The sequence below is a fragment of the Hesperophylax consimilis genome, chromosome 30, assembly GCF_061612785.1.
Source record: "Hesperophylax consimilis isolate HC1 chromosome 30, BYU_Hcon_1.0, whole genome shotgun sequence".
Taxonomy (NCBI): Eukaryota; Metazoa; Arthropoda; class Insecta; order Trichoptera; family Limnephilidae; genus Hesperophylax; species Hesperophylax consimilis.
The window spans coordinates 3,932,660-3,955,516 of NC_142865.1; the positions used below are offsets into that span (position 1 = coordinate 3,932,660).

Below are 22,857 nucleotides of genomic sequence, written 5' to 3' on the forward strand. Positions count from 1 at the left end.
AAAAAGACATATCTAAAAAGTAATCGATTATTTCAAAGGCTAAGATGTATGTATTCTACTCGCAGTATTTAATTAAAGCATCTGAAAAATTTCTAGGCGACCAAATTTTCAAACCAAAAACACATGATTTTGCATGACTACGTATGGCATCGCCTTAACCTTATGTGATTAAAATTTCAGAAATTCCTTAGATTTTCGTACTTTTCACTTTCCCTAAAAAAATATTTTTTCCCCTAAATCTATCGAAATTTTCCTAGACATTACTTGTCAGTACTTACCCAGCGGTAGGGGTGACATTGTCAGGACCCTGTGCCCACCAGAAAGGCAGGTAGGAACAGAGAAGGGGCAGGATGACGTCAATGATGTGCGGCATCTCCAGATAGGTCTTGTCGGAGTCCACAAAGTGATCCACTTCCGACAGGATTTGCTCCAGGGTTGGCATGGAAGACTCCATCTTGGTCATTACGTCTGCCAAAAGAGAAAATATTCATTATTTATTATTAACTTAAGCATTTTGGGAGAAGGTTATGCGTTCCGCCGCCGCAAGAATCATTTACTGGATAACCAACACCTCTGCCGTAGGTCACCCTGAGTGGTTTGCTACATTTGGGGACTTAGCAGGAGTGGCCGGGTTTCTGGGTTGATGTGGATGCGTCTGTCTGGGTAATTATTTTACTTACGGCCTCCTGAGTGGAGCTTTTGCAGCATTACGGAGTCCATCGTCAGGGCAGTTGTGTAGGAAGTGTGTTTTATGTACATAGAGATATCGTGCCGTACGCAATGATCTCCTTAGGACTGGTATTTCAGTATATAAATTGGTTAAATCACTGTGGTTTTCGGCGTTTAGTTTTGGTATAGCCTACTATTTTTGCATTATTATGCTGTGTTATGCTTTCTCCTTCTATTCAAAGTTTTAAACAGCGTTTGGGCAACAAGGCAGATTGTGAAGTGTGTTTTTATAAATGAAGAAAAGATAACCATGTTTCGCCGCCTTAATCCTCTTAAACCGTGTCCAGAAGCGTGCAATGTAACATGCAATGCAACATGTAACGCAATGCAAATTAATTGCATAGTACATTGCATTGCATGTTCATATTGCCGTTGCATGTTACATTGCATATGTCTGGACACGGCATTAGGGCCGATATTCAAATTCAAAGTTACACACTAAAAGATATTATATTATTTTTGGATTCTAGTTCAAGCTCTATTTGTAGACCTAAACAAATGTGCAAACATCACATGTGGTAAGGAGATGGGAAGAGGAAGATTTGGAAGTACCTGGCTATTAACTGGCTTTTGTACTAAGAGTAACTACCACTCTGGAACATTTTTTTATTTATTTTTATTTTATTTTATATTATAGAAATAAACAGTACATAATTTACAGAGATGAAACAATATACAGGAATAAGATACTTCATGTTGTGTACCTATGATATGTTTCCTTGTAATGTCTGCTAAGTGGTATGTTTATTCCTTAATTACCAGGTGACTTGTGTAGTTTATAGGTGTGTGTGTGACGTGTGTAAAAGTCCACTGGGGTGAGCATGGTTTTCGATTTGCGCAGATGTGAGTGTATTATGTTGTAGTGTTTTGAGTAAGTTGAGTAGTGTGTATATAGAATTAGAGTTGAGTACAAAAGTGGTATAAGTTGAAAGCAAAAATTAAATAAAATCAAATTAAGTTTAGAAGAAATCATTGAGTTAAGTTGTTCAATACGATTTGACCAGAGACGAGGATAGCAGGAGAGGTAACATTCTTTCTTATATAAATTTTTGAGTTTCGTACCCATAAAAAATCATATTTGTTTATATTTTTAAATTCTTTTGCTGATCTTAGTATCAATTTGTTTTTTCTGGTGAGGTGATCATTTATAAAAATTTTACCTCCTGCAACACCTACGCTCTTGCAGTCGACCCCCTTCTTCTTTTTAATGGCCGCAAGCAGTTCGTCCTTCTTCCTTTTGGAGATGAATTTAGCCACCACGTTTGGAGGGCGGGCGTCCCGGGGAGCTGCTGCTATTCCGTCTTGAGAATGTTGGCGAGGTTTGGCTCGACTAATGAATTCAATGTCCTCTTCTTTAATGATTTGTCCAACGTTAGATGCGATTTTTATTAGACTGTCTGCTAGGTTTTCATCCTTATTTTCGGGGAGACCAAAGATTTCAATATTATTGAGGAACAGCTGCTGTTCTCTTTCGTTGTTTGTTTTGTCCAGATAAGTTACGAATTTTTTTAATTCGATTACTTCGGCTTCAAGCTTATCCATTTTTTTAAATTTTTCTTCTAAAACCAAAATTTTGTTCGTGTAGTCTTCGATTGTGCTATTATTATGAACGATTGTCTGTTCAAAGGAAGATAGTTTCGAATTCATTGAGTGGAGCTGGGAGGAGAGTTTCTTGATTTCGCTAAGAAGAATTGAAGAGTCGACAGAGTTGCTGGAGAGCGGTGATTGTCCTGTTTTGCATTTAGTGCACGTCCATGACTCCCTGTTCTCCTCCGACATCTTCTTAAAATTTGCAGACGTAATTTTGGCACAGCTGAGATGCATTTGGTTTTTACAACTTATACACCTCATACAGACAGACGTTTGTACTGCCTTGTTACATTGGTTGCAGGTAGAACTCATAGTGGGTAAATTGATGGCAACAATATTATCACTGTGATGACTATTTACTTCAAAATTGATTTCTGCAATGTAATATCACTAAATCCACTCAAATTCGTTACTTTTAAATTTGTTAAATATCTTCCAAGCAAACAGAAAGCGACGTTTGTGCAAAATGTTCACTATAACATAGTATTTTTTAATTAATTTAGGGAGCAGAGTAAAACACAACTGTCACTTGATTATGGTAATGTTGTTAACATGCCGCAAATACATAATTTTACATAATTTTTTATTACATGTAAATCTCTCTGGAATTGCAGCTGATGAAAGTTTTCGACTGGCACTTAAGTCCCGCATTCTGAATTTCTACCGACATACAACATAGGTAGGTACTTCCCTTCAACACTAGTTTTTAAGCTCTCAAAAATAATATGTTATTTTTAGAGATGTGCCGATTATGACTTTCGCCGACTAGCCGACTAGCCGATTAGTCGGTTGTAATAAGACCGACTAGTCGGCCGACTAGTCGGCTAAGCCGATTACGGTTTCGGGGATAGTTCTAGGTACCCTGAAATGTCGCGCATGGCCAAAGTGTACCTCTGCTGTCCCGAAAGTTCTGTTTACAGTGAGAAGCTGTTCTCAGAGGCCGGAAACATATATGAAACAAAAAAAAATCGATTGCTACCAGAAAGGGCAGAAGCTTTAGTCTTCTTACATCATAATTTACCCTTAATTAAAAAATATAAGTAAGTTATAAAAAATATAAGGAGATTATGATATTTTTGGTTGTCACAATTGTGACTTTGATTTGATTAGATTATGTAGGTATGGTTATAAGAAATATGTTTTTTTCATTTTTTTTTGTTTTTATCAAACAGTTCATGTTTAGAATTTTTGGATATATATATATAATATATACATATATTACTGTGCATCTTGTACATACAATCTTGATTTAATACATATAACTGAGTTTGTTAATTTAAAAAATCTACTTTTTATTTTAATAATAAGAAATACTTATAAATGTTCATTGAAGATAAGAAGATATTATGTTGTTTTTTATGTTAATTAGGATAGATACTAATTTTGTTCAATAAATGTAATAATTATGTTTTCTTTACAAGCAAGTAATTTTAAAAAGTGATTACCAAAGGAAAGATTGTTTTACATTTTTTAATGTATAAGACTGATTATAAAAAGAAAATATATATAATCAAGGTTTTTATTTCATGTAGTTCCCCCGCATTCATATTATTGAGAAATACATACAACGTAAGAAGCCGGATAGTCGGCGCTCTTTGCCGATTAGTCGCCGACTAATCGCCGACTACAATAGTGGCCGGATAGTCGGCTTTACCGACTAGTCGCCGACTAGTCGGAACATCTCTAGTTATTTTTTTAAGATAATTTCTATTCAGACGCCGAATGAAAATGAAAATTCCCCGATAAAAAAAAATCGTAAAGTATGCTTCGAAAATTATTGAAAAAACATTTAGTTCTGTTATTTCATATGCTATAGGTATGGGGCCGTTCAAGTATTACGTAAGCAGATTTATTACAATTATTTACCCCCTCTTCCCCCTGGTCACCAAAAGTAAGCAAAGCTCTTACCCCCCCTCCCATGCTTACGTAAAAATTGGTACCTATATGCATTTTTCTGTTAATGTATTTTGTTTTTTAAGCGAGTACCTAAACGTATTAATTATTTGTGGGAATCCCCGAATATGTATGCAGTTTTCAAACATAGACAATGTGTGGGTTGCCAATGTGTAAAAAAAAATAATTACTGCTGAGCAGTGCTGACGTAATCACTATCTCGACCCCCCCACCCCCCCATGTCATCAAAAATAAGCAAAACAAAGACCCCCCTGCCCCCCTATAGTGCTTAAATAATACTTGAACGGCCCCTATGACAAAATTCACAGTGTTTCTTTAAATACTACTTTAACTTTCTATTATTCGTAATTACATATCTTCCTTTCAAACCATCTTCTTCTTCTTTTTGAACGCTTATAACGGAGGCTTAAGACGTACCTTGGGCTTCAAGAGAGTGGTCGGCAATTCTGTTGAGCAGAGAGAACTGGTTGTGCTTATTGAGATGGGGCTCCAAGAAAGCCACAGGGAAGGTAGAACTGAAGGCGCCAAGACAGGAACCCTGAAAACATACATTATATTCATAAATATTATCAAAATAATTCAATTGCTTCGTCCACACGGTGCGCGGCTGCCGAACGAGGCAGTTCGCAACTAGCAAATAAATTAGATTAGCTGTCCAAAAGCAGAACAAAATTTAGTAAGGTTTATGAAAATAGAGTTCCTAACGACTGTAAAGTTAGTTTTCGATATCTCTAAAAATGTTATGAGCGTCCAAGTAACATCACACACACAGTACATTTCATAATTCGAACGGCAGTGCTGCAGTACTGCCGCGCAGGTACTGTGATGTCACACGCTTGCCAATGATACATTTGTGAATATGTACATAAAATTTCGTTGTAGGAGACAACCTCGTTGTGAATTACTCGGGCTTTTCCATTAACCTTTGGAACACCAGTGTTTTAAGTGCATGCTATTCTGTTAAAAAAATTTATGAACTTTCTCAAGGCATACAGGTTTAAATCGTATATCAAAACATTCTAGCTAGGGCGAAATTCCAATGCCAGCATAGCATGAACGGTGTCGGCGGGAAAAAATTCTTGTTACTGGTGCACGTATGGTTTTTCAGAGGTTATTGTACAACTATTGCATGATATTTATTTGCAGCTTGTCTAGTTATATATGACACACGCCTCGACGAAGCTGAATTCAGCTACACAGGTAAAATTTGCTATCATTGTAAAAAGTCATTTCAATTTGAGAGGCGGATATGGTTACCGCCGATCGGGAAACCATAAATTGGATAACCAACACCTCTTTCAAAGGTCAAGTGATTTGCTATATTTGGTAAGCAGGAGTGCCCTGGTTCATGAGGTGAGGTTTGGCGACGGATGCTTCTGTCCATCAGCTACGTTGGAGACTTTTTACCTCTTCAGCCGGACTCTCTTGACCCATCGTCATGCACCATAGTGGGTGGGATCAGAGGCTGTTCCTTGGTATGCGCATTTGTGCATTGCACTGCTTGTCTTCGCATAACAACTTACAACCACATCTGTGCACCAGTCATCGATGTACGAAAGTACGCACCAGTGGTAATTCCCGCCAGGTCATTATTTGATCTATCTTTTAGTACGAAACTCCCGCGCAAGAGCAATCAGAACCATCTTTTACTCTACTACTGAAACAGCATCGGGCGATATCGAGACAGCCCGACCTAGCCAAAACGGTGATATGAGCGCGACAGATTACACATTTATGTTAAAACACGTGTTAGAGCAGTACAGATATATAAATCTTTCCATGCATTATCGAAGCGCCTTGACGGCGACTGAATTTTGCATCACTTTGATCATGCATAATCCAATGCTTCTGGAATGTATTCGCTTAGAAATACGAATGTACAATGTTAGCACTACAACATTCACACATTGGAATTTGTGCGCAGTGAATTCAAACAGTTTTGTTATATTTTCAACGATGAATTGCGTGTCCTTTACTCTGGAAATCATTTTGGGAACGCTGACGTAGCAGTATTATTTAATCAATTAGCTTAAAATATAACGTATTAGAGAGATTGAATTGCAGTAGGTACCCCCATTCATTAATTTCCTCCACCTAAACAACACACTACGTACATTACACATAGGTGACAGACCCCTAGGGATATTATATTCTACAGGGCCTCCTGTGTGGAGTTAATGAAAAAATAAAACCAAAAAAACAAGTACATATAGGCAAAGTTACAGTTTACAAAGTTAGTGAAAATTTTCAGTCATCAGTTTGTGGGGTATTTGATTAAAGACACTCTAGAAATTAGGTTCAATTTTGGACAGTATTGCCACAACCTCACTGCATCTGCCGATTTCTCAACAAAATTGCCGTGGTAAGAAAAAAATGTTACCAACAGTCCAAGTCCAAGAACTTTGATTCATTACGAATTTATAGTATAGTATTTACACTTTTATTCTTACCAGCGCGAACTTGTGTCTCTCAATTTCTGTCTTCAGGTATTTTCTGTCATGAGTCAGGGTGATATCAGTACCCAGAGCGTAGAGGGAAGCCAGCATCTTGTACGATGCAACTTGAATTTCATCAACTGAAAAAATAATAAACAATTCAACAAACCAATCACTCACACTACAATCACCTAATCCAATCACTTAATCCAATACTTAAGTCACTAGCTATAAATCTTAGTTGTAAGTCACTAGTTATTAATCTTAGTTATAAGCCATCAGTAATAAATCTTAATTATAAGTATAAGTGATAGGATATAGGTTAAATGTATTAATTTAGTTGTTAAGCGCCCTTCAGGTGATTTTCTCGTAAAAACGGCGCTATAGTAATGATCCAATATTTATTATTATTACAACGGAAGAAGAGGTAGATAGACTGAGCAGAAGATTGGAGCAGAATAGAAAGGCCCGAGGACAAGAGGTGAACGGCAACTATAGACATCGAAATTAATAGACTTGTTCTAACATGAAATCAGGGTACATTTCGACGAGCTGAAGGCAAACCACGTGACCATATTTTTGGAACTAGGAGAGTTAAAGAATGCTTTAAATAAAGTTTCGTTGACCGTTGAAGAGTGCACGTTGAAATAACCTGACCCTGCGCAGAAAAGTGAAGGCGGTTAAAAATGGTTTGCAGCGTGTGGGACTTTTCAGCACAGGGACTGAATGTTAGTTATTAACCAAACTGCTTACGAGTGAGGCGAATAAACTATAAAACCTTTGTAAAAGTGTCTTAACTAAATAGTATAACAAAATATTCGATTTCGGAAACAAGAATGAACTTTTGTTTTCCCGATTTGGGATTTGTATCTAAGTTTTTATGCAGCCAGCAATTTGCAAGGTATTGTGAAAAGGACTAGAAATTCGTAAGCAGATTTTATTTTCGAGAACTAAATAGTGATTTTACAATGCGAGTTGCCTGTATACTGTCAGAATCATTTATTGACAAAGACGGTCCCTGCTCTGCACAACTTGGTTTGTTTCCGCTTTCTCTGATGGGCTGGTATATCAATTTGCTTGTCTATGTGAGCTACCATCCAAGGAATAGCTAGATAGCATCATGGACCTGTGAACTGATTGCTTACGGGAGTTTTGCAGACAGTGTATCTATTAACCTCTCAGAAAAGGACTTTTATTTACTTTGTGTTCCTTTGCGAACTGTCAAAACGCGGAAATTTTTGTGTTATTCACGAGTTTTGTTAAAAGCTTCATAACTCACGTTTTGGGAAACGTAGCCTCATTCTAAAAAATGTTTAAGAAAGATTATGAAATTCACTATCGTATTGTTTTGTTATACGTAAATATTTGCGTTTCTAAATATACATTTTCTGAAAACGTCAAAAATATGTAAAAATCGCTGACCATTATTTCAAAGCTGTGAAAAATGTACTTTTTTCTGAGTATCATAAAGAAATAACACTTTATATATTGAAGAAATATAATTAAAAACTATTGGTCACCTCAAAATATTAACCGTCCAAACTAAAATATTTTTAATAAATTATTTAAAAACGCAATAAATTACGAACGAACAAGCTGACAGATTCAATCGACTCAGATAATGCACCTTTAGATTCCATAGATATTTTTGAATGCAGACGCGTAGCGTTATTCATTATCGATACTCTGTTTTTTAAATCATGGCAATCCGTATACTAGTGATGGAAATAAATCGATTTTTGTAAAATCTCGCGCGCTTACGTGAAAAGACGTACTAATGTCTTGACCGCTATTATCATATTTACGTCTTTTGACGTTCTAATGTTCCGAGTGGTTAATAATAAAAGGTTTAAACAGAGGATAGAATGGGGTACTTACGCAACATATCGCTGCCGTATTCACAAGCCGCCAGGTGATCGAACATTGCTGTCAGTACGGGCAGTATTACGCTGTTAACGTAGAAAAGCGATGTGCACGTTTTCAAGTGAGTTCCACGCAAGTGGCTGTATTTACCCTGCAAGAAAACAATCATTTCATTAACAAAGTATTTACGACTTCATTTCAAATTATTTATTTATAAAACATACCTATTATCCTCGAGCAGTTACACAACATGGTTTTATAGAGCCAAGTATAGGCATCGAATCCAGAGTTGATTCGAACACAGATAAAGATGTATCTTTAATATTCTTCTCTCAATTGAGAAGCTGGATGCAATAACAATTTATTGTGAACATTGTAGTTGCGTTTTATTATGAACATTGTAATGCGTAATATTCACTTATAACTTTAATTTATTACTATTATTAATTATTATTATTAATTTCAATGCCCTGGTGGGCTTTTACATAACAAGTTTTTCACATAACAAGCTTTTACATAACATAACATACAGAAACATTTTTAAATGGAAAAATAAAAATAAAAATAAAAGTAAACATAATATGAAAGGTAGGTAGGTGAATAGATAAGTTAAGGTAGAGTTAATTAATTTCAATAAAAGATAAATAAAATAGTAGGTATTTTTTTTATTTTTTTTTATTTTTATTATTTTAATATACATCATATGGGTTACATTTACATACATATTTTGCAAAATATAATATTAAGGTTCATATATGGTCATGTATACCTTATCAGAAAAGAGGAGCTCTTGTGCCTGATAAGGGAGCCACGATTCTTACTTAGATTCATAATTCATAATGAGATATAATAAATTTTTTTGTTTAATATAAGTTTTTTTGGAAAAAAAGTATGTTAACAATTACAAAATTACATGTGAATGGCTAAATGTGATACATGACAAAATTTATTTATTTGTTTGTTCTCGCCTTGACAGCTTTAACATGCAAGGTAAATCATACAGGAGCATTATAACTTGTAACTAAAGACGGGTAGTTTCAGAGAATTTGAACAATTCTTCAAATTTTCAAAGTTAATTTTCAAGTTCTGGGAGAGTTATTTTCAAGTTTTGTTATTATTTACGTACTGTCAAGCAACTAGCCTATAATGATATAAAAACAGAACTTGAATAGGACTTTCACAGAACCCGGAAATGAACGTTGATATTTGATGAATTGTTCAAATTCTGCAAAACAACCCATCCTTAGGACGGGTTTTTTCGGAGAATTTGAACAATTCTTCAAAGTTAATTTTCAGGTTCTGTATAAGATTTTTTCAAGTTCTGTCAAGCAACTACCCTACGCTGATATAATAACAGAACTTGAATAGGACTTTCACAGAACCCAGAAATCAACATTGAAATTTGATGAATTGTTCAAATCCTCCGAAACAACCCGTCCTAAGTGTTCAAACTTTTGCATGTAGCTTCATCTGTGTAACATCTACAGAAGTAATATTTACGCAGCAGATAAAGAAGGGTTTGGTGATACCATGGGAACAAAAACAGCTTGTTTGCGTTCAAGTTGTTATTGCATCTGGTTTTTTCTTCGTCTTATGGCGGAAGAGAGTTTGTGAAGGTCAAAGTGAGATGCAGAGTTTTACCAGCCAGTTAATGGAATCTGCAGTTATTTGGTTCAGCACAGATGTGTCTCCGAGAAACTGACGGAGGGGATATTCTTCCACGAAGTTTTCTGTAGATTGACTTTGTCCACATTCAAATAATTCAAAGTCACTTTGGTCCCATTTGTGCATTACATACGCACAATGACTGTGACTGCACCAACTGCCGTTGGACATAATTCTTCTTGTCATTGCCTCAGCGCCGAGATTCGTGGACTCCACTCCAATTTCCATGGTGTTTAACTTTTTATTTATATTTATTCGCGGGTTACGAATAACCGCTTGACCGGTCCTATGTTCAAGTGTCAGGCTTCTTCGAATACTTTTGAAATTTCTCACTCTAGAAGATAGGTGGAAACTTGAGTGGCAATCAGCCGACAAGAGAAATGCCCATCTCGTGCACAACCCTACTGAGAGACAGCCTGGATTCGTAAACTCTGGTCTGTCATCAATAGAATAAGGTCCTCCCACAGCTGCACATATGATGCAAAGGTGAGGCCTTAAAGAGTCGGCGATGTGTGAATGCGGTGCAGTACAGACTACCGAAAAATGTGGTCAAAGAATGCCCGCTGCATTCATTCTCCGGCAGGATTGATTGATTGAGTCTACAGTGCGACTCCTGTAAGACTGAGACTGGCTCACTAACCTAGATGTTCCCCTCTGAACCCCCACCATACGAAAGAAGAAGAATATAATCAGTCCTTGTAAAATGTATATGTATGAATGTATGGAGTTTCGACAAACATTAATTACGTCACACAGATCGAGCAACATGTCGTAAGTAATAATTAATGAATCGTACCTCTTGAAGGTTGAAGATAGTATGCCCCAAATCATCAGCAGTGTTGTTGAAGAATGTCAGCATGGAAGTCCTGATGAACTCTGGACAGTTCTTCACCAGAGACTTAGCATCGATTCCCTTCACCAGGACTTGGAGACAGCGTACTGATATCCTTACATCAGCTCCAAAGGCTGCCAATCTGATATTTAAAAAAATGACAGCAAATCAAATATTGAACCCTCGTCACAAATTATTCATATTTGAACGTTCCCCGGAAATTACCGATTTTCGGTCAGTTAGCTTTTGGTCAAATTTTAAGCTTCGGTATTCGATCAGCCTTTTATTAATCCGTCTAGTATAAAATGGTCATCAAAATTGAACCAAAGCTGAATAGGCCAAGAAGAAAAAAACAAAACGGTGTAAAATATTTAATCATTGTGGTTGTCTATTTATTATTGGTTGTCACCACAGACATATGAATATTAATAGACTAGAAATTAAGGATGAGGGGTAAAATCAACTGTTGAAGAACGAAGAGGGTAAAGCTGACTGTGATTCGTCAATAAATCAATCTGATAGTATATAGGCATCTCGCCTTATAATATCACCATTTAGTTCTTAAAAGTAAAATCTGCTTTTGAATGAATAGACATTTTTACATGGGAGCGCAAATTACTCGCCACGTTATGAACAAATTTGCCAAGTCCAAATTCGGCAAAATAAATTTCTTCTATTTTCAGAGTCGAATATTTCGTTTATGTATTTAGTTAAGACACTTTTATAAATGTTCTTAATTTACTTCCCAGCAACCAACCAGCTTTGTGTTTCACGTCCAGACGTATCTCGATGTGATAGTATATGTTTCTACAACTGATCCATATTATATGATGTGAATATGCTTAAAATAAAGTAAAATAATGCTTATATATGGAATGTAATACGACAATTGGGTTTATTTTCTTTTTCACATATATTTTTACAAGTTTTCATAGTACAAGTCACCATTTTGCCGTGTTATTTCGTAAAATGAACCGATGATGCCTCGACCATAGTTCGCACAAGAATGATGACGTCACGTTTTCTAAATTCACTTGAGGCCATACGCGAGCACAGCCGGCTTCAATGGAACCGGTATGGGGAGTGGGGAGTAATACGCTTTTAATCACTTAGGGCAGGTCTGCTAATATTCATATGTCTATGGTTGTCACTTTAACTCCATACTAGAGGCCCTGAGGTCATGGGTCAGAGAGTCCAGCTGGAGAGGTCAAAGTGTCTCCCTCAACTGGCCTCTCCGGATCCTGCCTGGTACGCAGCTGGTGGGCAGAAGCATCCGACACCAAGATCTGAACAAACCTCACTCTATTAACCCGGACACCCGTGCTAAGTCACCGGCGGTAGCATGTGTCCTTCGACAGAGGTTTGGTTATCCAATGAATGGGACGGTGGTATCTATACCCGCCTCCCAAATTAAATTGAACTCTTGTTTGCACAATTAGCGATAATTGTGGGGCGTCACAAAAGAAGCATAATTCTGATATTTTTTCTTACCTGGATCTGAGCAAACTAGCCAACTTGCAGAACAGCGAGGCAACCATTTCTTTTTCCTTCAAGCTGGCAGCGCCGATGTTGTTGGTTGCCGTTGCGACAGCTATGAAGTAGTTTCTGTGAGTTGAGAAGTATTTCTCCACCAATGGCAACACCACCTACAAATTTACAATTAGCAGATGTTTCGTTTCGAGCAATAAACAAAAATACATTGGCAAAAGCTCTTAAAAGCTATTTCCTCAGCAGTTTTATTAATGAGTGATACATTCTTTATTTAGAACTCCAAAATAACTTCTGCGTTAATTTCTTTAAATCTATTTATCTTTTTTTGTATGTTTTTTATTTAATTATAAAATAAATTAAATTTCTATATTTAGTTTAAACCTTTTAATTATTTCTTATTTCTATGACATTATGGACACTTTACAATACATCTAAAAATTATTCTTTATAGTATTTAGGTATAACCCACGAAAAGCAGCAAAGCTTTTAGCTTCTTTAACATCTGTCGGTAGCTCATTAAAATCTTAATCCTTTAAAATAGAGATTATTTTGGGTTCCCAACTAATTTGTTTTCGGAAGTCTAAAATCTCCACAGTTTCTCGTGGGGATGGATGTATTGCGAAATTAAAATTTACATTATTAAACATGTATTTCGGGAGCATCTTATATTTAAGCTTAAATATAAATATTACAGTATTGTAAATTATTCACTGTCTCACAATTAAACCTCCTAGTTTTTACAGCATAATAATTATCTTAGAATATCTACTACAATTCAATATTGCTCGCATGACTCTATTTTGAATTATTTGCTATCTGTGTTTGATTGCACAAGAAAAGGACACCTAGAGCAGTAATTTTAATATTGTCTTGTCTTTAATCTAATGTTGTCTTTCCCGAAATGAGTTTTGTAAACTCTTTTATTGGAAATAATACATTATTGCTATTATTTTGTAATATATATTATCTTGTAAAAAAAAAATACTGTGTGATTAATCTGTGGTACAAAAAAAAAAAAAAAAAAACTATAAAAGTTGTTATGTTTTAAGAAATTACAATATTTTATTATTTTAGTAAAATATACACTTCTTGACAAGCTGTAGATGTCTGTATATAAAAAAAGTCGGATGATTTTTCCAGAAATGCAACCCTATGAAGATTTAGGGACTGATTTTGTTTTTAACCATGATTCTCATCACAATTCCAAAATTTCATCCTTTGTCGGTTTGCTACAAGGTACGCGTTAAAGTTTGCAAAGATGAATTCTTATAATCTATTTTGTCTTCTGGCGTTTTTCCATCTCAAATGCGTTCAAATATTAACCTTGGAGAAGAATTTGATGTCCCTGGTGCTGGTTTTGAATGAGGTTCTCCTGCTGAAGGTTGTCGAAGGTTTGAGCAGCTTCATGTTGATGGTAGCCCTATCCAGGTATTGAATCAGCTTTTCCAGCAGGGAGTAGGCAAAACGCAGCTCGACCGCAACACCAGCAGCCGCTTGCTCCGTCTCCGACTGGCCGGCGCGCGATGGCCTGAAATTAAAGGGACATTAATTTAATAGAATCATTTAACTCCTGTTTTACTAATTTCTCTTGTCACTTGGTTCTGTTTTCACTTCTATGGGGATTTACACCAGCCATAAACTATGAGGTGAGGATGTTAAACGATAGATCATGCATCCAATTTGTTTTATTTTATTTATTATCTATTAGTTAGAGTGTGTCTGATAGTTGGTTGTGTGTGTATTGCAGAAGAATAGAAAGTTATATTTTGGGTTGTATTCCTAGTCAGCACATAGAATTTAATAGTGGCAACGATGGCAGGACTGTCAATTAAGTTGTTAATGACTCTGTGTAACACAAGCAGGTCTGAAACAATTCTACTATCGGACAGTAGATGCAATTGATTCATCAAACCGACATAATTAATGTATTCAATTGGAATTCTGAGCTTAAAATTTACGTTCCTAAGAAATTTGTGCTGAACTCTTTCTTATTAGAGTGAACTTTATACAAAGGGGACCAAATAGGTGAATTATATTTCATTTGACTTCTGACTAATGAAATATAGAGAGTTTTCATACAATCTAAGGACTAAAAATCAATTAAAGTTCAGCAAAGGAAGCCAAGCATCTTTAAAGCCTTATTAGTTATATAGTTGATGTGTGCAATGAATGTCAAGTTTTCATTGAATATTACACAAAAGTTACAAATTTGTAACACTTTGCACGCGGCCGTATCAACTGTTGTTACGGAAACTTTGACGGCCAATATTCCAGCGCTCTTTCGTCATAAATGTATTTCTTGCTCACTTGGACATTCGTAGAACTATCACGATGCTGACATCTACAAGAATTTCTCAAAAATAAAATTGTATTTCATAAAAAACGATCGATAATCAAGTGCGCGCCTTTTAGTCCTTTAGTTTACATTTTTGTCAACGGATGGCGTTAGTACTAGTATGTCATTCACAACTTTTCATAACTGAGAATGATAAGTGATCATGGTGTCCCACTTGTGTCTATCAACGCAGTGGCCTAAGTACACACACGCCGAGAGTGGTTTATTTATGACGCCGAGTGAATGGCAGGACCACATTCAAAAGATACGGTACGTCTTTGTATGAAGTTTTATGTTTTTGTTTTTATAAACATCTAAGAGTGTTGACACACGAGGATTTGTTTTCATATTGTGGAGAATAATCTGTTCTGTCTATATAGTCCAATAAATCATGCCAGAATGCTATAATTTGACATTTAATTGCGTGCATAGGTATTTGAAAATATGTACCGCGTACGGGTATAGATAAAACGGAGCAAATTAACGCGTTCAAAAGGTTAATATGACCAATAGCTCGGCTGTGGAACGATTTGTCAATCTCTCTTCTGTCATACACTCCTTCCTCTCCTCAAGATGACCCACTACACAGCATCCCCAAAGGGTGATGTTTGGAGTGTCATCTCATGTGTGGAGTTAAAGTAAAAAATAATAATCATGAAAATGACCTGTGCAATTTGTATCCCTGGTACTGAAGATACTTCAAGAATTCTTGAGAGCGTTCCCTGTCCTTTCTCTTCTCCTTGTCAGTGAGCAGATCGTAGGGAACCAACTGAGAATGGATCCCACCTGTAATAAATAAATAAATAAGAATTAGTAATGAAGGATATCAAAATCATCCACTAATCTTTCTTCTTCTGATATGTGATGTTGGTTTAACGTGGCCGATCTTTAATTTCATTTTCTAGACATATCGCAAAGCAGAGGCTCGCCTCTTGAGATAAATAATTTAGTTATAAACAGTTTGGTTCTGGATCAAAAGTTATGATAGGGCCTTTACCGGTGCACTCATCCAAATTCGCAGTTATTGATGCAACCTAATTATTGTATGTATTTTCATATAATTGTAGGTATATTATTAGGACTATAAACGAACTTGGTAAATGATGTATTGATATTGATGCTACCCAACTATTGAGTGTTCGTATTGTTGTATAATTGTAGGTACGTTTTAGTACTATAAATAAACTTGGTAGTTAGCTGCCTCAACACAGGCTAAGCCTAGTGAGGCGGGCTATGATAAACCTCAACACATAACTACATTAACATTTCTATTATTTACATTTATTTTACCTACTGTTTATATATTCCTTTCCATTGATAAAATTATATACTCATCTAATTTATAAACCAAGTACACAAAACAGTCTTTCATGTATTTCTATAGTTATAGTTTGAAAATTTGTCAAGATTAAAATTAATAAAGATATTATATTATTATTATTATTAGTAGTTGTTACTGACTTTATGAAATAGGGATACATTTGTAGTGGTGGTTTTTTGAGGTATTATGCAGTGTAATGCTGTCCAAAACGTTTGCTAAAGAAAAAAGGTAGTGCAACACGGCGTAATATCCCAAAAATAAACCACTTCAAAATACTTGTAACCATCTTTCCGTAATAAATTCACGGTCTCCGTGGTGGAGGGGTAAGGCTCTCGACTAGAGATTAGGAGATCGCAGGATCAAATCATATTTGACAATTTGTCCATTTAAAATAATATATACAGGGTTTTCCAATAAGAGGTGTTATTTTGATATTCAATCGTAAAAGATCAATGGTTTCGTTGCTTGTGTGGCACGTAGCGCCGTCTTGTTGAAAGTAAACGTTGTCCAAATCAATACCATCCAATTCCGGCCATAAAAAATCATTAATCATCTCTCGATAGCGCAATCCATTCACCGTAACTGTTGCTCCAGCCTCATTTTCGAAAAAGTAAGGTCCAATGACTCCGCCGGACCATAAACTGCACCAAACAGTGAAACGTTGAGGATAGAGAGGCTTTTCAACAATAACTCTTGGGTTTTCCGAGCCCCAGATGCGACAATTTTGCTTGTTGACGAAGCCACCGAGGTGGAAATGGGCCTCATCACTCAAGATGATTTGCATTTGATTCACTCAAGTGAATTTTAATAATTTCAATGCGTTGTTGAAGCGTGTATCGTTCCATTTTTATTAATGGCATAGTTTTTACTTGTCAAATGTCAAAAAATGACAGCTTCAAAAGTAACATCTACCGAAATAGCGGGCTATTTAAAATAACACCTCTTATTGGAAAACCCTGTAGTATGTTTGCGGCATGCGTGTAAGACCACCATTCAGAATTGAAAGCTTGAAATGGCTTTAGCCATGTTTGGCGACAAGATCTTTATAGCAATATAATAATAGTACTTCCCCACCATCCTCTTTCCCATCTCCTTTCCGTCCTCACTACCTTCAGCCTCACAGCATATCCCAATTGAGGATACCATAGTCTCACTAGCTCCAGATGGTTGGGAGCAGTTGGGACTCTTGTGCGGTATTCACATATATTATGAGGACCATGGACTCAAACCGGGCGCCAGAAGTTTGCATTTTTTAAATATGATTATTAATCTGAAAAAAAATCGTAACATTTCCCCTTCTAACGACCATTAACTCCCTCTATTCTTAGGCCCTTGTGGAAACTATTTAATTAATATTATTCTTCTGCCGATTTGGGTTTGCCTCTCCCCGCCGCACTCTAACCGTCTCTCAATATTAATCAATATTTAGCTTTAAGATGCAACTCATCCTGACAAAGAGAACATATTTCTCGATATATCTCGAATTTGTATTTATTTATTGGATAATTTGTATAGCGCCGCTTTTGTGAGATATCACCTCAGGGGCGCTTTACAGTTGATGCAGGTATTACAAAATATAACTATTACAAAAATAAGTTAAATAAAATGAAGTACATGAACAGGTGATGAAGTACAGGAACAGGTGATACGAAGATAGAAGATGGAAACTCTGCAGCAAGAATCCTAGGTGGTGAGGAAACTGGACCAGCTGCTGCAGCGAGAGAGTCCACCAACAGTGCCAGCACGAGGTTCGTCATCCGTCCAGGTATGTGTCTGCTGCTAATTAAGCGCTGATACAGTATCCTCACACAGATAACAGACCCTGGCAGCACCGCTGTGACGTTTGGCAAGGCCATCATTCATCTCCATGTAATCTTGTTCCTGGTGATTGTGTTAGTAGTGCATTGTGACCGCAATAAAAGGCGACGGGCGGGATAATAAATTACCCTGGGCTTAAATAAACATTTCTTAGGGCCTTCAGAGTTTCCAAGAATTCCATTGAAAACATCTGGCGTACCCACAGTTACCGATCCTCGTCCCAAGTTCAACTTCATCGAATTTCGAATATTTTTAGCAGAATTATCGATTATTCATTTTTAACACACTGCACTCTAATCACATTACTATAAAGTTCGGATTACTAATATTTAAGTGAATTTAAAATGTTGATTGACTGATTTACAAAATAATTTCAAAGGTATGTTGCCTCATTTCCCTTGAAAATACTAAAAATAACACAAAGCGGTTGGAGTACGCGAGGGCGCGTCCGGCTGCCACGAAGGGCGCTACAATATACCTAATAAAATAATGTAAACAAAATAATTCGACATTCTTACCTCCGTTCACCATCAATTCTTCTTTCTTCTTCTTTGCCCAGATGTCGTGGGCATTGTCGGCCAATCTTTCCGCCATGTTTTGCATTTCCCTGGAGAGTGTCAAGTTGGTCATATCCACTGGGTGCGGGTTGTAGTTGAACGGTGTGGCAGAGTCGACCTGGCAACATTAACCAATAAATTATTTTTCTCCAAACGGGTCAATAATTAAAATAGTATTTTATTTCAACATAAAAGTTAATTAGACTGGTGTGTTTAGGCATTTCAAGTTGAAATGGCTTAAATTAAGAGGATTTCTCTTCAAATCTTCAAGATTTATGTTGAAAATATTAAGAATGATATTAATTAGCAGCACCATACCCCGTGTCATGCTGTGCTAAGGCAATAGGTTTGTTCTGCCATGTAGTATGCATATTAGATTGTGGTGCCGCCCCTAGCAGTAGTTGTTTGGTAAAAACAACTTATAGCTTATAAGAGGGTATAGCATGGTCAAATTGATAACTTAACAGTATCGGATCGATAGGCTTAACTTCCTACAATTTTATATCATTTGACACGAAATAAATAAGAAATCAGGTATGATTTGAGATTTTCACGGCCAATAGTGATTTGTTTTAGAATATTGTGCCATGTTGCACTAATCAACAGATGTCCATCATCAGTTGTATAATCTGCCATGATGATTACACATTTGCCCTGATGATGGACACTGCAATGCTGTCCGAAACGTTGGCTGAAGAAGGAGGTAGCCCAACACGGCATAATACCCCAAAAACAAATCACCATAAAATAAGAAATCGTTTTACGATTGCAACACTAACGGGCATTGTCTGGTTCAACTTTCCTAAATATCAACCCTTGACTGTGCAAAAACGGGCGGTCCGTTTGATAGATTCCCCAATCTTAACAAACGGACTGCAATCTTTAGAGCACAGGCGTCAGGTAGGTATGCTGTCCTTGTTCTATCGGTATTACAATGGAAGATGCTCTGAGGAACTAGCGTCATTGATCCCTTCGGCACCGGTGCGTAGTCGGGATACACGCCAAACGCGCGCCCAACATTTGTACACGGTTGACATTTGTCACATGAGAACGGGTCGCTTCTACGATTCGTTCTTAAGTTCAACAGCTCGGCTGTGGAACGAACTGCCGGCCTCTGTGTTTCCTCCCTCCTACAACATGGGACTCTTCAAGACCCATGTTCACTCCTTTCTCTCCACAAAAAGACCCTCCACACAGCATCCCCAAAGATGACATAGGCCCTGAGGGAAATTATTTTCTTCAGGGCCTCCTGTGTGGAGTTAATATAAAAAAATAAATAAAAAAAAATATCAAACTTCAATATGATTAATTGACAATATTGAATTGAAATACTTTTTTTAATATGTATTGATAATCCGCTTGTTGACACTCTTTTTGACACTAAAAAGAGAGTCAAATAGTTTATGTTAAATATACTAAATAAAGTAATTTAGCCACAACTTGTTATATTTGAACAACTTAAGTATCTTTAATCTCGAACGGATTCAATTGATCGCGTATACGACTTCTCTCAATTCTAAGAGCTTCATTAGTTCACCTGCATTCTTTAATAAGCCAGTAATTTTGCATAACAAATGACTTAATTAAAAAAAGATGTATATTGATTGTTAGAAGATGATATATTGATTGTTAACCGAAGCTTACCTGACACTTTGGAGGCTGCGCGAAAATTTGTCTATCGGCCGTCGAAACATTTGTTGTCAATTGTTGACCGTGCTCGCAAATATCGCCGACTGACCATAGATGATAGATTTCGTCAATATCTTATTAATAGAAGGTTATATCGATTGACCGTGCTAGATACCCTGGGGACCCAGCATGGTCGATCGATAAAACAATATTACAATACAATATTACAATGACGGACCGCCAAACAACTCGGTCTTTGCACACACTTCTTGCCTCATTCACATTCATACATACTCTTCTATTATTCTGACTCTTGACATGGCCCGACTCAAGTATCTGATTAAATTGGTCGTCCATGAGTTTTGCTACCATTCACATTTGCATCGTATATTCCACTTACACTCCTTTCTTCGCTCATTCGCTCTAGATGCCCAAATCATCTAAGCGTCCCTTTCTTGATCTTACTTATTACGCTTACATCTGCCTTGCACTCTTTGCGGATCTCCACATTTCTCACACTATCATACATGGTTTTACCACACATTATTAGGCTTGTTAATAAACAGAGGTGAACTAATGAAGCTTTTAGAACTGAAAGAAATTGTATACGCGATCAATTGATTGCTTTCCTGCTTGGAGAAATGAAATTTGTTCAAATATCACTAGTTATGATTATGACTAAAAACCTCATTAACTAATTAACTCATTTTTAGTGTCATATGCGGATTAACAATGTTTCTCAATTCGACATTATCAAATTATTAGTAATTTTAATTTTTAAATAACCGTTTGATCTTTAGGAATGTAAATCCATAAAGAGATTCGTCAGTGTTGCTATTGTAGAACGATTTCTTATTTAATTGGTGTCAATATCGGTTCGGCTATCGACAGCGCAACCGTGCTAGTGATTTCGATATAAAATCGTTGAAAGTAAAGTTGCTGCTCAACAATTGCTGATCATTGGATCAACAATTGCTGATCCTATGATCAGCAATTGTTGAGTTATCAATTTGATCATGCTAGACCCCACAGGAGGTAAGGACTATTTACGAAATTATGAATATATGTAATAATTAATGATGAAATGATGGAATACCTCAATTGAATCACCCGGCTGGACAGAACCAAAAACAGGACGAGTGCGTTTTTGTAGGGGAAAACATATTATTATTTATATGGAATGGAACAGTTATTAGAACAGGATGCGACAATTATTATTACAACAAACATTACACAGTTATTACTGGGGTATTACGGATCTTAGAAAATTAACCAACATATTAAAAAATACATAATTTTCTACTTTGACAGTGAATGAATACTACATTTTTTTAATATTGTTTTTAAAAAGCTGTTATCATGACTTACCAGAATTAAATATTTTAACTAATTTACAATAATATATTACTTTTCGCTGTTAATTTCAAGGTTTACTATTGTTTAGTAAAAATTATTTTAAATTACAATATAATTTTGATTAAAGCAAGCAGTTTTTAAACAACATTTAGGCATTTTTGGCAAGAAAAGAATATCAAGGACTGTGTGTGTATAAACAAAAAATATTTTGAATAAAGTCGGATCTTCTGCGACATTCTTTGCATAAACATTTGAAAAAATCTTTGTAGAAACATTGAACAAAGATTTTTTCAATTATTGCAAAGATGCAAATATCGAACATAATGTTTGTGTAAACATTAACCAAAATGTTTAGGCATACATTGAACCAAATATTTGTGCTAACATCGCTAAAATAAATGAAATATTTTGTACAAACATTATGTTACCATTGATCAAAATGTTTGTGAAAACATTGAACAAAATGTTTGTGAAAACATTGAACAAAATGTTTGTGAAAACATTGAACAAAATGTTTGTGAAAACATTGAACAAAATGTTTGTGAAAACATTGAACAAAATGTTTGTGAAAACATTGAACAAAATGTTTGTGAAAACATTGAACAAAATGTTTGTGAAAACATTGAACAAAATGTTTGTGAAAACATTGAACAAAATTTTTGTGAAAACAATGACCATATTTTTTGTGCAAACATTGACCAAAATGTTTGTGCAAACATTGATACAATGTTTGTGCAAACATTGATAGAAATGATTGTGCAAACATTGATAAAATGTTTGTGCAAATAATGAGCTAAATGTTGAACAAAATGTTTGTATAAAAATGAAAAATTTGCAACATTGGCCATTTGGGCCACAAAATGTGTACATGTTTTTGTTGCAGGAGATCCGGCTTTAGATTGGAATATTTTAAACTCCATCACATTTGATGACAAATGAATTATTGTTAACTATAAATGCTGATTCTCGGTTTGTTTCAGCTTTTGATCAAATAATGAACGGGTAGTTGTCGAGCATAAAGTAACATGTTTTTATGCTATTCAGCTGATTACAATTTGATCAACATATGAAACAGACCGAGAATTGGAGTTTAACAAAGACCGTTAAAATGTCAAATATTTAAAATTGCGCTGATCGTCAGTTTGACGGTCATCTAATTTAACAAGAGTTTTAAACCACCCGACCTAAATTTTGATGTAATTCGACAATATAATCACAACGAATCCCAAATTATGTGATGCTACAAACATAAAAAAGTTTATAAATTTTTTTAATTATTAGCTTCGTGCACACGACGCCTGCACAACATACTGAGCCGTTCC

General features: G+C 35.9%; 1 protein-coding gene across 15 annotated transcripts in view; it reads right to left on the reverse strand.

The window, feature by feature from the left end:
* RyR (Ryanodine receptor) overlaps nucleotides 1-22,857 on the reverse strand; it is a 298,251-nt gene that overhangs the window by 60,626 nt on the left and 214,768 nt on the right. For 10 of the 15 annotated variants that reach the window (XM_089649715.1, XM_089649711.1, XM_089649707.1 and 7 more), the window contains 10 exons: nucleotides 21,276-21,293; nucleotides 18,512-18,668; nucleotides 15,520-15,640; nucleotides 13,843-14,047; nucleotides 12,520-12,674; nucleotides 10,993-11,170; nucleotides 8,547-8,682; nucleotides 6,684-6,808; nucleotides 4,651-4,771; nucleotides 279-468 (listed from right to left, as the gene is read on the reverse strand). In XM_089649715.1, the coding sequence (XP_089505841.1) occupies nucleotides 279-468; nucleotides 4,651-4,771; nucleotides 6,684-6,808; nucleotides 8,547-8,682; nucleotides 10,993-11,170; nucleotides 12,520-12,674; nucleotides 13,843-14,047; nucleotides 15,520-15,640; nucleotides 18,512-18,668; nucleotides 21,276-21,293 (1,406 nt within the window). The remainder of the gene's footprint in view (nucleotides 1-278; nucleotides 469-4,650; nucleotides 4,772-6,683; nucleotides 6,809-8,546; nucleotides 8,683-10,992; nucleotides 11,171-12,519; nucleotides 12,675-13,842; nucleotides 14,048-15,519; nucleotides 15,641-18,511; nucleotides 18,669-21,275; nucleotides 21,294-22,857) is intronic. The other 5 variants (XM_089649709.1, XM_089649710.1, XM_089649716.1 and 2 more) reach the window with 1 other exon arrangement.